We start from the raw sequence: 12673 nt of genomic DNA, 5'->3' as shown, positions 1-12673 counted from the left end.
TTTGAGCATTTAGTACACATGATCCTGGTCAACCCATCTGTGCACTTTCCAGGTCCACTTGTCATGGGTTATTGATTGTCAAGATTGTTTGATTTGGGCAACTTGTACGTATTGATCGATGCCTTGAGCCTGTTTGGATGTGCTCTATTATTTTTTAAGGCTGAAAAAAAAGATTAGATGATAGTTTGGGGCCAGCCAATGATTCTGCAAAGTTGCTTTAAAGTAATCCTACCTATCCATGTAATGAATCCCTTTTGTTTCTTTTGAGGATAGATTACCTATTTAGTGGTTAGAGCTATTCTTTAATGGGTTTTCAATTTCCCAGTGTTGTTTGTTTGCTTTTTCTGCACAATTGGGACTATAAGGCGCTAAGGAATCAATTGGGAGTGAGTTTCCATCTTTCAAAAAGTTGATTTGGAGCATAACTCCTCTTGTGATTACTTGGGGTGTTTGAAAGAAAAGAAATGCAAGCATTTTTTTAAGGCAAGGTCCAATCTAGACATGACATCTTCATATCAGTTTCGTTTTCAAGGAGTTCAAAGGGATTTTCTTTGAGGATTTTTTCCTAGTTCAATGGGACAGTGTTTGCACTATCTCAGAACCTTATTCTTTTTTTTTTTGATAAGTATCTCAGAACCTTATTCTGCTTTCCATTTGTTGTTTTTTGGTTTCTTTTCTTGGGTTGGTTGTCTCGACCTTCCCTATTGTATTCTGTAATTTCTCATTTATTAATAATTAAAAAAAAAAGCCCTAAGTAATCATTTTGTGATTTTAGTATCTTACCACAATTCATGCCCTTCAAAACAAAATTCCCCTACAAAAAGATTCTGGATAAATGACATTGATGCCTGACTTAGTTCAGGCTGGCTGTAGCGTATATATTGTAGATTGTCCAATTATTGTCTAATTCTCTTGTTAGGGGATTCTTTGGACCACAAATATCCTTAGAATAGGATTCCAACTCGGCACCTTTTGAGATTTTGAATCACACACTTTGGAGAGTACAATATAATGGAAGTTGTTAAATCGATGTTATCTTTATTATCTTAAACTTTATTACTAAAATGGTCACCATGATCTTCATCAAGCTCATGTTCTCTTACTAGTGCATTTTGTTCATCTGTCGTATTTCCCAATTTAATCATATAGTTCGTGATTAAACCAAAAATTCATAAAAATTGCATCTTATTGAAAAAAACATGACTAAATTTGTAATGGAAAAATAGTCATGATTCAATCGCAACTTCTTTAGTAAGTTGGGAAATTTGGTGACTATGGAAACAAAATTGACTTCACTTCTGAATTCTGATGGGGCAACACATAGCACTCATCCTCTTGCAACTTAAGGATGAGATGACAATTTAAGGGTAGCCACTTCTTGGGGTTTCACAAATTCGTTCAACGAGCATTGAGATTCTTATCTTTCTGAGGCAATGTGTAATTAAAATCTTTGTTTCTGGTGTCCTAGTAATTTTTTGTGTTATTTTTTTTTTTTTTTAAAGGTTTCCTTCTGTAATGCAATTCGAATGTTTTCCATAACAGAAATGTCAAATTACTTATACAACTCTGGCTCTTTCGGACAAGTGACAGACATGGCATTGCACTCATCAAACATGTCAAGTGCAGGAAATTTTGGTTTTGATTTCTCTTTCTTCAACAGAAGCTAAGTACATAGATTTGACTCGCCCTTTCAACCTTAGTTCAAGCTCCACAAGCATCCGGGCCATGGAAAATGGTACAACTGCAATGGATATGTTCACTCAGAAGCGGACAATTAAGAAAGAAAACAGAACTGAATTCTTAATCGATTGAAGTAGAATAAATGGTGGAACCAGGCAAATCAAAATTATTGTAACCAAACACCCCTAACCAAACTCAGTTCTTGTACACCTTACTATGGGTGCAAGTTGGTTGGTAGGTTTATAGGATATTGGCAATCTATAGAACCAAACCAAACCAAATCGAATGGTTCGGTTCAGTTATGGTTCTTATTTAGTGGAACCAACCTATGTTAGTTCAGTTGTGATTTTGCCCCAAACCAAACCAAGTTGCACCATAGACCTTAAGCATGAACAAAATTTATATATATATATAGATAGATATATTGAAGATGGACTATATCTTACTTCAGAGTGAGACTTTCTTTCTCAGCTTATTCTTTCCACTTGCAATGGAACTTTTCCTGCTATTATACCCACTGGTCTTTCTGATTTCCGCTTCTTCTGTGCCCACTTGGGTCCATATATTGCCAAGATAGTCCGGCCAAATCGTCGATCAGCTATCTGCAATATTTTGTAGGATGGATTAGAAACATGTTAAGTAAACTTTTAACGAGGGGTCTGGGATAGCACCTTTATTAGACATCCACATGAATCCAACATCTCAGTTCTTAAGGGATACTCGACAACCTAAGATCCAAGGAAAATTAGATAAGAGAAATTAGCTTGAGAGGGATTGAGATAAAATTTCATGCTGTAACATGGAAATAAAAGAAACTTACCACAAAGCTGTCTTCTCCAACTAACGCTGACTTTGAGATTTGATCCATCAATACACTATAATCTACTGCAGTATAAGGAGGTGTAACACTAATGTAATGAAATGGTCCATCTTTACCTACACAAACCAAGTATCATAGAAGTTAACTATGTGAAACAAAAAAAACAAAAAAACCTGAGAAAGCGGAAAATGTCGTACAGAACAAATGAATGAGCTTCTCAAATCAACAAGCTATAGCTTTAAATGTTGATCTTAGGGCCGCAACTTGGGTTGGTTGGGCTGGGTTGGAGACCAACCCGCACCCAACTCAAACTTGATAAACACCAATCTGTGCCTGCGCCCATATGCCCAGCCTGACCTTGGGCATGATATGCTCAACCCGAACCCAAACCAAGTTGGGTTGGCCGGGCTTACATATTGAAATATGAATTGTGAAGGCGAAAGAAACCTAGACATAAGATATATTTTTAAATTATTATTATATTAAGTTTGGGTTTGGGTAAATCGGGTTGCCTGAACCCAACTTGATTTGAGTCCGGCATTTTTTTTTTGATGCCCGAACCCAAGCTAACTATGTCCGGACCTAACCCAAGGTTGGATTCAACTCAACGGGTTCGGGTTTGGGTCACCCAAGTTGCAGCCCTAGTTGTTTTTGCAAGCCATTCAGAATTACGTGAGTGTTCCCCTCACTTGTGCAATGTCTTTCGCAAAGCTAGAGTAATGCTAGAAACCAAATGGTGAAGTGTTTGGAAACCAAATGAATCATATTCAACTTTAATCAGATGAAAATCAAGAATCTATCAGTTGTGCATGGCTGTCCGACTTCAGAGCATGTTTTTTGGATTTACAAACGGTGGATTACTCTCTTATACATGCTGCTGAGAGATATTCTTACCTTTTCAGATAGTGAAGCGATTTGGTTGAATTTATGTTCCTAACAGTATACAGAATAGAGGCCATTGAGGATTACCAAAATTCAAAAAGGACACCTGTATTGAAGTTTCCTTGGATGAGTGGAAGACCCGTCATGCTATGGTGACTATCCAAGTATTCTCTTAGAAATAATCGACTTACATGAAGCACTTTGGGTTGGCAGTCACAACAACAAAAAGCAGACTTGTCACAGATTGGCTAACCATGGATGGGCACCCTCTTCTTCTTTGTATGGGAATTGGACCATTCCTATATTTTCCTAGTCTTCCATTATTTAGACTCAATTATACATATAAATGGAGATATCAGCGAGGATGTGATCTAAAGAATTAGTGTAAGGACGATAAACAGGAGGAACTCCTCTGAAGTGTTAGGTGATCGATTTTGTATAGATCAAACTAAAGGAAAATTTTCTTTTAAGACAATAATAAGACCAACCAAGCTTCATGGAGCTAATGTAGAACTGTTGAAGAACAATGTTTCATAAATGAGAGTAACAAATATGAGGGTGTTGAAATAGATGATTAGTAACTAGTAAGACTAGGAAAGACAAAATCATGAATGACTATATTAGAGGTAATTAAGATTACCACTATTAAACAAAATAAGAAAAAATAGAGATTATTTGGGCATGTGCAAAAAACAATCACACCACTGGAAAATAACATTTTGGTGCAAGTCAATGATTCTAAAAAGGCAAGAAGAAGACTTCAAATGACGTCGATAAAGGCAGTAAAACAGATATAAAGGAACATGCCTTTAGTAACGATATGGTTCATGACAAAATTAGATGGCGAAATAGCAATCATGTCGCCAGCCCTAGTAATTTTTTTTTGATGAATATAAATTATATAAATGAAGAAAAGAAGAAGGGGAGGCTGAGATAGCCCCCTAACAACAAGAGAGAAAAACAAACATTTAATTGAGATAAGGAGTAGACGATGATGAAGATGAATATACCCTCGTAGCACAATAAGAAGTACATGAAAAACATTTAAACGCACCCACATACCCACAAATTGCTCAGCCCGTTCTATGAAATTTTCAACACGAATTGTGTGTATGACTGAAGCATCAAGAAATCCGGTCCATTCTAAATTTGGTCTCAAGACTTCCGAGACAACCCAAGGATCCATCTCAACAAAGTGCACCTGAAAATTAGCAAATTCAGACACTTAAGTATTGTAAGAGTACAACACTAGAAAAACAATATGCAGATGACTAAAAGGAAACAGTAATACTACTATGATAAGTATAAATAGTCGTTAGACAACTCCAAGCTCATCTAAGTCCATTCATTTTGTGAATGCTTTTAGTAAAAAAAAAACAAACAAACTGGAACTCAAAATGATTGAGAAGGCTTAATATCTAGAGGGCTGCCATTGGCACCCCCACTTTTACTTATTACAGCCCAATTAAAAATAAAGAAAATAAGTGGCTGAAACTGTTTGAACGAGTATTAAAATGCTTTGTAAGGTTGAGATTATAATTTTAGCCAAACCTTGGTAATGTTTGATGGGTGTGTTTAATCTTTCATTAGGGTGTGATAAATAATTTAAGAAATTGGGGTGTAATAAGTAATAGTTGGGGTGCCAATAGCAGCTGTCAATATCTACTATGCAAATATTTTAAGAACCCAAAAGTTTTTCCATTTACTTGCCAAAGTGGAGCTGGGCTTTAAAAAAAATGGAATTATGTAGCATCTAAGAATAATAAATGAAATACGTAAATTTAAGAGTTAGGATCCAGAAAGTGTCTTGTTCCTATAACATAGAAACGATGTCTACGTGGCATGTTTTGGTAGTAGTTTTAAGACACATTGGGCTACTCATTGAGCCATTTTTCTGTATGGCACGCAGCTTAATGTGTTTGTTTTCCAGTAAAAAAGTGCCACGTAGACACCTTATTTTGCTTTAGGATTGCGACTCAATTTGAAAAAGCACCTCAGAACATCCCCTGCTAATAGCTTCGATCCCAACAGATCCTGTCCCACTATACAAATCCAACCAGCGACCTGGCCTCAAAGAAGCCGGACAACCACCAGCCACCTAAACAAGATGACCAAAGCATTTTTAAACATAGTTCTCCAACAGCCAACTTTAATACAAACAATAGCTCTGTTATCAGCAATTGCGCAAGTATCAAAGAAATACAAAAATAATGAAACACCCTAAATTGTATACCCTCCATACCTGCAAAATATCAAAGACCGCCCCTTTCACAACTTCCATCATTGGCCGAACATCCATGCCCTTAGGTGAAAGCAACTTCATTCTTCGCGCCTTCCCTCCTAATACCTAAGGCATAAACAATGCAGTGAACATAAACACTCCAACATACATCACAACAAGTAAACCAATCTAAACTCTCTCCCTCTCAAATGTGAGCCCTAACTAGGATTAGCTACATCAGATAGCACTAGTAAGGCCAATATTCATGTTTATTTATTTATTTTTGAACAAGTAAATGCAATTTGTATTAAAAGTGGGCGAGGTGACCAACCAATAGTACAAGAAAGAAAGGCACAAGGCCAACACCGACAAACACGGAAGACGCTACTACAACCTACACACCCAATCCCACCTCCTCATGAAATCCTCAAAAAAGATTCCATTGAACTCGTCAGAGGCTTTACACCAAAAAAACAGAAAACCCTTTATTGAAACTACAATATTAGCAATATTCATGTTTAAATTGCACACTCACTCTTGAATTCACACAACCCAGAGAGCATAATCTCCTAATTTTAGCAGAGTATGCTACCAGATTCATTCCTACTGGATCGAATCATGAACAAGTACAAAATGTTAGTGGTACGGTTCGTATTGGGTTCGTGGATTGCTGAATTTGTTTCACTGGGTTCGGTGAACCAAATAGAAAAAGATACAATGATACTTTTTTTCCACTCTTATAATTTTTTAACATTATAGTTGTACTCATAACTTGCATGCTTGGATATATATGCACAAGCGAATCAAACTGGTGAACCAAAAGCGTGTAATCTCTTATAACACCTCTACAAACTGGGTTCATTTTAGAGTGGCGAACTGTGAACCAAGAACCCAAATTCGAAACAATCAAACAGACAAACCAGGTAACATAGATTTTGATAATTACTCTCTAACACATTCATAAATCAAATCTACAAAAAGAGCAAAAACTCATAATTAGAGTGATTTTTATACCTGAAGTAACTTATGGGTAGTCCGAGGCGGGATTGGATCCTCGAACTGAACCAGTTTCTCTCTCCTTTTCTTCTCAAACCCTTTTCTTCTCCTCGTCTATAAACCAACCCAATCCAAATTCAGAAACAATTTACAAGAGAAATTATAAATAAATAAATAAAAAAACAAAAAAGAGAGAATTGGGTTCAGAAATGGAACCTTTGAAGATATTTGTGATGAGAGCTCATCTGGGTTGAAGCCATATCGCTCCAGTAAAAGCTTCTTATCTTTGTTCAACAACCCATCATTCGACGAATCTGAAGGAGTCATGGAGAGGTGATTTTAGTGAGAGATAAGAGATTTAAGGAGTTTAGTTGAATTGGTGGAGGAGATTCATGAAGAATTATTTGACTTACAAGAGGACGAAGAGCAGACTGTAATGGAGGGTCTTCGAATTGTCGGTTTGGGTGACGCGACAATGAAGAAGGGATTGAGAGAAAAAAAAGAACTTGAGCTCAAGTTTTTGTTGTTGTTGTTGATGGTGATATGGAGATGAGAGAGAGGAGATGATGAAACCGCCATTGTTGTTATTGAGCTCAAGTTGTTGATGGTGAGAGAGAGAGAGAGAGAAGAACTGAGATCAGGTTCTTGTGTGTTGGGGGTGATAAAATGAAGTAAGAAGGGACTGTTTGACTGCCCAAGGAAAACGAATTTTTGTGAAAAATGCGTTTTTCTAGAATTCATTTTTCTGCCCAAAGAATTTTTTTAGTTCCAGAGGAAATATGTTTTTCACCTCCTAAAATTTTACTTTCTTATGATTATTCCTACCCGAAAATTTAAAACCAACTCTCTTTTCAGGGGCGGAGCCAGGATTTTCTTATAGTGGGGGCAAACTATGGTTAGTTGTATAATTAAAGAACTTGAATGGGGGAAAATTATTTGTGCTGGAAAATACAATGGGAAGGAGGTGAGGGTGTGGGGGCAAAAATTGGAGGGAGATGAGGATGTGAGGGCAAATAGGAAGAGAGGTGAGGGAGTGAGGACAAATGGGGCATGCAATTAGTTGAAAATGTAAGGGTGTCTCAAAGTTTTGTGGGGGCAATTGCCCCATCAGCTCCTTACTAGCTCCGCCCTGTCTCCTTTTCACATTTTCTTAGATGCAATTAAAACGACATAATTCATTTTCTCAAGTAATTCATATTTTCTTGAAAATGAATTCCTTGGGAATCCTGATTTCCAACTCGATTTACCATCTCGTTACTAGTGAATCAACTTCTTAAAAATTGTTAAATTTTGGATGATCTTATTCCACACCATTATTCTAAGAATAAACATCACAAGTGATTTTATTATATAGGGTATGTCTTTATAGTAAAATCAATTATGAAATAAAATAAAATGTTGGACTGCCCAACGAATTACTAAAACCCTAGACAATCCAGCAATTTAAGTTGTTTTTGATATATATATATTTAAATTACTATCTTTTGATGAGAGTAATTAGCTAAGACTTTTAACTCTTTTTTTTATTTTTCTTTTTTTTTTTTGATAATTTACCGTTTAAATTAAAATATAATTTAAGGTAATTTAGACATTCCCCTCTATGTTTTTGTGAATGTTTGATATACACCCCTGATGACATATCCCTTGACCTTGACCTACTTTGAAAGATGAATCCAAGATATCTTAAATTTGCCTGTCTAAAGTTAAGGCCCTGGTGTATAAAATAGTTCATATTGGGTACAGTCCGATTCAAGTTTCGTTTTATGCCGAAGGGGCACAGCTGGGCCGTCGAAATTCTATACAATGTGTACCATGAAACCACTCATTGAAGTAAAAAAAGAGGAAAAAAAAAGTCTTTTTAAGAAGGTAAAACAACGGATGTGTATTTTATCGAGTTGTGTTGGAGTGATCTCAAGATTGTACCTCATCGCATATCGTGACGTGAAAGCCTATAGGAATCATAGATGCTTTTTCACTCGTTTTGTGCCATGTGAGGTACAATCTTGAGATCACTTCAGCATTATTCATTTTTATCTCATAATAAATAGGGTAGGATTTTATGACTCATGAAAAAACATGTAACCAACAACTGTAAAAATGTGAAACCCAAAACATGAATCCTGAGGTCAACTAAAGAGTGGGAATTTTTTATGTAGGGTAAATAGAGACAAATTGTTTGTCCGTCGTTGTTATCTGTGACAATAGCTCGTAAATCGACCACTCTATTTTATATTATAACGGATTTCACGTTTTTTCTTGAGTCACTGGATCCCAACCCTAATTATCCACGTAAATTCTAGATAATTATTTTTTCTTATTTAATTTTGCTTGGCATGCGAGATTAGTGGTCAGCAATTAGATGGCGAAGGGAAGTTTTAAACCCAGGTCATGGCATAAACACTCGCCTTTTAGCCAAAAGCAAGCTCAAAAACATATAATGGATAAATACACAAAAAAAGAGTAAAATATACATAAGTTTGTGGAGGTCTAACATTAAAAACCACTGTAAACTCTCAACAAATAAAGCAGATACAAAGAAGAAAATATGTATAAAAGAACCACTACAAGTATATGGCACATCTAAAATACATGTTTTTGTGATGTTCAATGTGAAAAATGTACATTAATTCATTTGTTTCAATTCTTTTTGGGCGTCCTTGGTTTTGATCTCACACTGGCTCTCCGGACCACATCCCATGCCTTGTGTGGAGCAGAGATACCTTGGTCTGAGGCGAAAAATGATTCATACCCGGGTGAGTCAAAAGCAAAACCAGTGTGCTTCGATGTCTCTCTTGGGAGCTGTGAAATTGCATAGCTCCTCTCCTCATCAGGTGTCCTCTGGTTCCCAGTTTCGAGCAACTCTGCCTTGCTGCTGACTTCAGGGTCATTTCTATGGATTTCCTGAACAATCTGATAGTCATAGGGGAAGAACCATCTTTGCAGCCTGAAAATACGTGGATAGTATTAAAACTACTGAGCAATGTCACCAGAATTTTGTAACCAAATGCCATACTAACAACATAAACATTAAGAAAAAAGAGTTAAAATATGAAGCATACACTCTAAAATATATCAATGGATTACATGTTTAAATACCAAAGAAGGGGAAATCAGTCCTTCTCAGCAAGCATGCATTTGATATTCTCCTTAATGTATGGGTTTCAAATGTGCAAGAAAATAAAAACACATAAAAGCCAATAAATTGGAAATCAGTTTCACTAGGTTTAGTAGAACATATGCAAGTATTACACTCACACACCATTACAATTGATGACGTAAAGTTTGCTAAATATTAAAAGAAACAGCAATTTCAGAGTTGCTTGTTGGGAAAAAAAACCTACTTGTTAGAGCAAAACCACAAATTGAAGTATAAAATCAACATGAACACAAAAAAATAAATAAATAAATAAAAATCACACAAGACCCAAGATATATGTGGTTCGGTCAAAAATTGACCTACATCCACAGGCGAAAGCGGCAATTTCACCATATTAACCAATCAAAGAACAATGTTACAATCTTCCTCTGCCTCCAGTATCTCTCTAATGATGTGGCTTTTTTTCTTATACAGCACGAAAAACAATATATACATATAGGGAAATGCTAATGTCCAAGACCTCATGAGGACGTTAGCATTGTCCAACACTTTTTTTCCCAATAATACCCCTCTTTGTTTTGTCTTTTAGTGAAAAAGACAAGGGCATGTTAGTCTTTTACACAATAAATACATTTATTATGTCATTAATAAATGCATTTATTATGTTGCTATTGATTGCCAAAACATTTATCGAAAAAAATTATTTAATTCAAAATACTTAAATACTCATAGCATTTATTATATAAATAAGCATTTATTATGTAAAAGACCAATACAGGGTCTTCTTCACTAAAACACAAAAAGAGGAGGGGTATTATTAAAAAAAAGTGTTGGACAATGCTAACATATCCATGAAGTATTGGACATTAGCATTACCCTATACATATATCACTCCCGGGGGTAAAATTGACTATCAACTCGACCCCCGTGTCTGTCCGCAACATAGTCCGAAGTCACCAATCAGGAATAGAAGACATAACTCAACACTACTAATCATAGACAATCTAGTGAACTGTAAAAAAACATGAATGAAATCTTGCACCGGTACAAAGAGTTGGGTATGAGTATGAGAAAATTTGTTACTTTTTTAATTTTCTATTTTCTATTTTCGATATAATAAGAAAAGCAATGTTATATAAAAATATTAACAAAAAATAAGATATTTTTAATATAAATCCCACCCTTGGTAAATGAAGTCGCCGAGAAGTGCAACAATGGGAACAAGAAGTAGTGTGAAATAGAAATAGAATGTACTCATTAAGACATAAATGACGAAGTACACGTTGTCCTGCAAGAAAAGTTATAAAATAAAATAAAAAATGTTACCAAACGTTAATTCAATGAGGGAAAAATAAGACATTTACATTTTAAAAGAACTTACTTGTCTATCATATGGGGTCATAACTCCAGAATATATGAAGATAAATACAAACCACGCTAAAATGCTTCCCAAAATACTTATGTAGTGCCACCTTGTGATTGAATTACAGGCCATAAGAAGACGCACATTGACAGTTACAACAATACAAGTGAAAGTCATTGTGCTGACATCCCAGAGCCCAAAAATCTTGCCAGACGAATTGTGAGCATTTTGACTTGAAGTAGTCACAAAATAATAGAAGACCAATGACTGATACAAAGAAAAGAAGGCCCAGACCCCCACAACTCTCCATTTTAAGAAGGTATTTCTAATTCCTTCCTTGTAAAGCTCTGGGTACTTCTTGGAAAGAGAAGCACTAACATCCTGGAAGAAAAAAAAAAGAATCAACCAATTACAATCCAGATTCATTTAAATAGTTTGCAAACCATATATGATATTATTAACAAGGTATTTCAAATTGATAGTTTTCTTAGATTTGCAAACTAGAGAATACTTCCATGTTACAGCATATATACTCGTGGATCAAAAGCATTTTGAAAAATGACTGCCATACCTTGTCGAAAAGTCCAACAACGATTACAGGCAAAGCTGTAAAAATAACATTGTACAATGACTGGAACCAGTCATCATAGAATCTCTGACCAGAAAATCCAGTTTGGAAGGTGAACCAAAACTGAGTCAAAGTGAAAGTAAGATTCTTGTAAATGAAGTACATCACAACCTGCAAAGTGAGACAATTCGAAAACAAGGATTAGATTTTCCTTTCAGAACCTATTTCAGTTAGAATCAAAATGAAAATATTCCATCAAATTGGAAAATAATATAAGTTGTAGAAATAATGAAAACACACAACTAAGTTAAACTATGTTATGCTGTCACATTATTTTATCAATATTTTTCACAAAGTTTAAAAAGAATATTTCGATATAAATTTACCTTCTACCAAACTATTTAACAAATTAAACAATGGTTTCCAGTAAAATATTTACAAAAAGAAAATTTCAATTGAATTTCCTATCGAACCCTTTGGAAATGGAAATATTTTGATATATTTAGTGGAAATATGTCTAACTTTAATAGCGATGGGGATATCAAACTTGAAACTATGGTTGAAAGTAAAGAGGAATTTTCTGTCCTCTGGAAGTACAAAAAAATTCAACCTTGCATATTCTGAGATACGACCACCGCCCATGCACAAGAAGTAAATCAGTAAGAAAACGGAACTGAGCAATTGCAAAATCGCTAGCCATTACTGCTTGCATTCCTTCCAGCCCACTTATGCCAATGCCAACATGGGCAGCTTGAATCATGCTCACATCATTGGCACCATCACCGATACTGAGTGTTATCTTCTGTGCACCTCTCTTGACCATTCTAGTCACCTGCATAACATACAGAATTTTGGTGTTCAGATTCAAAGTATGTATTCTCTCAAACTTAACATAATGCCCAGAAACATTGTTTAAAATTGGCTCAAAATTAGAGGATATCATGTGGTCATGCCAATGTGAGGTCACTTCAGTGAATTGACAAGTAATTACATAAATAATAGTGAAAAAATAACTTGTGTGGTTTGATAATAAAATTTTATTCGGG

At 35.4% G+C, this 12673-nt stretch overlaps 2 protein-coding genes across 11 annotated transcripts in view; both read right to left on the bottom strand.

The window, feature by feature from the left end:
* Nucleotides 1-1484: 1484 nt before the first annotated feature.
* LOC147405725 (methyltransferase) lies at nt 1485-7241 on the bottom strand. The gene is made up of 10 exons (XM_086433557.1): nt 7013-7241; nt 6816-6913; nt 6618-6713; nt 5625-5729; nt 5376-5480; nt 4445-4583; nt 2501-2616; nt 2352-2408; nt 2127-2282; nt 1485-1741 (listed from the first exon to the last, which is right to left on the bottom strand). The coding sequence occupies exons 1-9, from the start codon at nt 7176-7178 to the stop codon at nt 2148-2150; spliced, it is 1017 nt and encodes a 338-aa protein (XP_086289683.1). The 5' UTR covers nt 7179-7241; the 3' UTR covers nt 1485-1741; nt 2127-2147.
* A 1888-nt stretch (nt 7242-9129) lies between these two features.
* LOC147405724 (phospholipid-transporting ATPase 3-like) overlaps nt 9130-12673 on the bottom strand; it is a 29369-nt gene continuing 25825 nt past the window's right edge. For 9 of the 10 annotated variants that reach the window (XM_086433555.1, XM_086433548.1, XM_086433546.1 and 6 more), the window contains 5 exons: nt 12238-12459; nt 11631-11798; nt 11078-11440; nt 10878-10984; nt 9130-9543 (listed from right to left, as the gene is read on the bottom strand). In XM_086433555.1, the coding sequence (XP_086289681.1) occupies nt 9237-9543; nt 10878-10984; nt 11078-11440; nt 11631-11798; nt 12238-12459 (1167 nt within the window). In that variant the 3' untranslated portion in view covers nt 9130-9236. The remainder of the gene's footprint in view (nt 9544-10877; nt 10985-11077; nt 11441-11630; nt 11799-12237; nt 12460-12673) is intronic. The other variant, XM_086433554.1, reaches the window with a different exon arrangement.

The sequence above is a fragment of the Akebia trifoliata genome, chromosome 3, assembly GCF_017979445.1.
Source record: "Akebia trifoliata isolate Shusen 1 chromosome 3, ASM1797944v1, whole genome shotgun sequence".
Taxonomy (NCBI): domain Eukaryota; kingdom Viridiplantae; phylum Streptophyta; class Magnoliopsida; order Ranunculales; family Lardizabalaceae; genus Akebia; species Akebia trifoliata.
Note: the sequence above shows the minus strand (reverse complement) of the source record. Positions and strands in the feature narration are given on the sequence as shown.